The following is a 2,596-nucleotide window of genomic DNA, read 5'->3' as shown; positions in this document are numbered from 1 at the left end:
TAATGGATGAGATGGAATTTCTGCATATAGACTTATCATCATGGAAAATAGTCATTTATCTTCATCCACAATGTGAATATGGACACTTTCATATGAAAAGTTTGAATTACATCTTTGAGTAATGCAGTGAAGCATTTGAACCTTAAAATTCGGTTGGCACATGGTGAGAGTTATTATGAAGCTCTTAATCAAACCATATATAGGAATCTATTCATCATACCTTGAGCAAGACCTAACTTTTGATCATATGTCAATATGTTAGGAATAATTCTTTGACACAAAAACATGTAACAAACAAGGCACTAAACAAGGTTGTGGATGGATATTGTTTCATATGGATTTTTCAATAAATGATTGAAATTTTCTCTGTTGTTCCACAGATAAGACGGCAAGTTTTCCTGGCTGGGGGTGTTTGGTTTTCCAATAGGTGCTAGATTCTCATCTTGGCCAAATTTGACCAAACGCTGAATGAAGGGTAACATGCTTGATGATGATTCAGTGAACCATTTTGGTCTATAACTCTTTGGTAAGTTGAGAAACTTGCGGAAAATATTCTGGACTGATAAACACAAGTGACATTTCCAACCAGCATCTGGCACTGTCCATTCAGAAACTGGCTGTTCATGAGTTGTAAAAAAATTGAGATCTTCCTCCAAAACACTTCCTTCTTGCAGACGCGACACTTGGTACTCAAAAGCATTAGCTAGAAACTGAAAGGACGAGGCACACACTTGAGGCTTAGTATTATTGATACTCTTCGTAGCTCTCCAGTAAAACCCATAGACATGCTCACGGTATTGACACTTAACTGGCAGTGGATAACCCTGGAAGAGCTTCAGAAAAGTCAAGACATCACGGCTCAGGATTTCTTCACCATTCGTCAGAATAAAGAGATCATCTGGACGGATGTCACTTACTAAACGCAGCCCAGTGTGAACCAAATTTTGCATGAATGAACTTTTCTTCAGATCACTTTCTGTCACAGGAACATATATTATCTTATCTTGGAAATCTTTTAACCATTCTTTTTTTAATTTATTCAATACAGGCAAAGATGTCTTACTACCAGGCTCTGTATAATTGGTTTCACCGATAACAAATATATCAACTAGTCCATTGAGCTCATTTACATTTGTCTCAAAAATATCAAATTCATAAGAAAATGGAGTAACCAATATCACACGTCGTGCTCTTTTCCTCAGCTGCAAATTCTTAGAAAGTTCTTCATTTTGCATCCACTTTGCCCTTTGCATTACTTCTGGTACTCCACACCTCCGCCCTTTCCAACCTTTACGGCATACACAGTTGCCTTCCGAGCTCTTCTCAGGAATTACGCCTTCTTTAACACAAAGATCTTTTCCAAAAAATGTATAGTAATGGGACATCTCATGGTCAGTTAAGTGTAAAATGCTTTGACCTCCTTCACTAAATAAACGTTTCAAAAACTGCTTGGGAGGATCTAAGGGCTGTGAGAAGAACCAAAATCCCAGGAAAATCTGGAAAAGAATAAACCTATGAACATTCCAATAGATTAATTGTAAAAATAATATTAATAATGATGAGCCTCTTTTTGTATATTATCTCACACAAAGAGAATCAACTTTTATCTCAATGTACTTCATATTTATTACCCAGTAATATCCACAATGTAATGAAAGCTTCTGATCTTTTTTACTGATGTAAGGGCTAGAAATGGTGAAGTCAGTATCACATCACAAAAGATATAAATGACATTATGTAATACATAAAGATATTCTGTATTCAACATTTCATACTTGAATTAAACTTCTGATAAGTAATTTTCCATTCCATCTGCATCTTAAAATCTATTGGATTTGGTATCAATGGACTCCAAGTGATATTGAGTCTGCATTTATAGTGGTCTTAGTTGGAGCTAGGTAACAGTAATGATAATAAACCCAGTACATAGGGAGGGGATGAGGAATCCTCAGTAAATAGTTGGAAAATATTATGCAGTATTTATGCATTTCAGAAAGTAATGTCTCCATTTCATACGACTGTCGTGATAGAGCCTAGACAGGTTTGAGTAACATGACTCAAGTAATGACATAACTAGCTGGGGCAGGCACTCTGCTGGGTAAACATCCCTCACCATGTACTCAATCCAAGGATTTTGGCTATTCATACTGTGATAATTTATTAGTTCTACTGAGTTCTTACTATATTTGGTAGGTAGATATCAACTGATGCCAAATCTAATGCAGACCTAGTCTAGAAATTTATCTTCTGATAAAAGTGAGTGATTATTAACCTACTTTGAGTGTATCCATGAATAAATACCTACTTTAATACCATGTATTACTCGATATTTTACAAATTTACACAATTTTTCATCACTCTTTAGTAAAGTATTTTATGACATTCAAAAGTACACTCACCTGTGATACTACAACAGCTAGAGCAACACAGCGACATCTAATCCTTAGCCGCACCATGTTGCCTCTCCTACATGTCTGAGGAATAAAGAATAAAGAATAAAAGGGGGAGGGGAATGAGGATAGGGAGAAACAAGGAGAGGAGGAGAGATAGTGAGAGAGGAAAAGAAGAGAGGGAGGGAGGAATGGGAAGAGGGGAA

The 2,596-nt window shown here is 36.3% G+C and overlaps 1 protein-coding gene across 1 annotated transcript in view; it reads right to left on the bottom strand.

The window, feature by feature from the left end:
• Positions 1–256: 256 nt before the first annotated feature.
• LOC119582159 (beta-1,4-mannosyl-glycoprotein 4-beta-N-acetylglucosaminyltransferase-like) overlaps positions 257–2,596 on the bottom strand; it is a 3,104-nt gene continuing 764 nt past the window's right edge. Inside the window, exons 2-3 of the mRNA XM_037930398.1 lie at positions 2,400–2,474; positions 257–1,496 (exon numbers count right to left, since the gene is read on the bottom strand). Coding sequence (XP_037786326.1) covers positions 303–1,496; positions 2,400–2,456 — 1,251 coding nt within the window. The 5' untranslated portion in view covers positions 2,457–2,474 and the 3' untranslated portion in view covers positions 257–302. The remainder of the gene's footprint in view (positions 1,497–2,399; positions 2,475–2,596) is intronic.

This window comes from Penaeus monodon, chromosome 15 (genome assembly GCF_015228065.2).
Source record: "Penaeus monodon isolate SGIC_2016 chromosome 15, NSTDA_Pmon_1, whole genome shotgun sequence".
NCBI classification, from domain to species: domain Eukaryota; kingdom Metazoa; phylum Arthropoda; class Malacostraca; order Decapoda; family Penaeidae; genus Penaeus; species Penaeus monodon.
The sequence above is the reverse complement of the archived record's forward strand: the minus strand, read 5'-3'. Positions and strand labels throughout refer to the sequence as shown.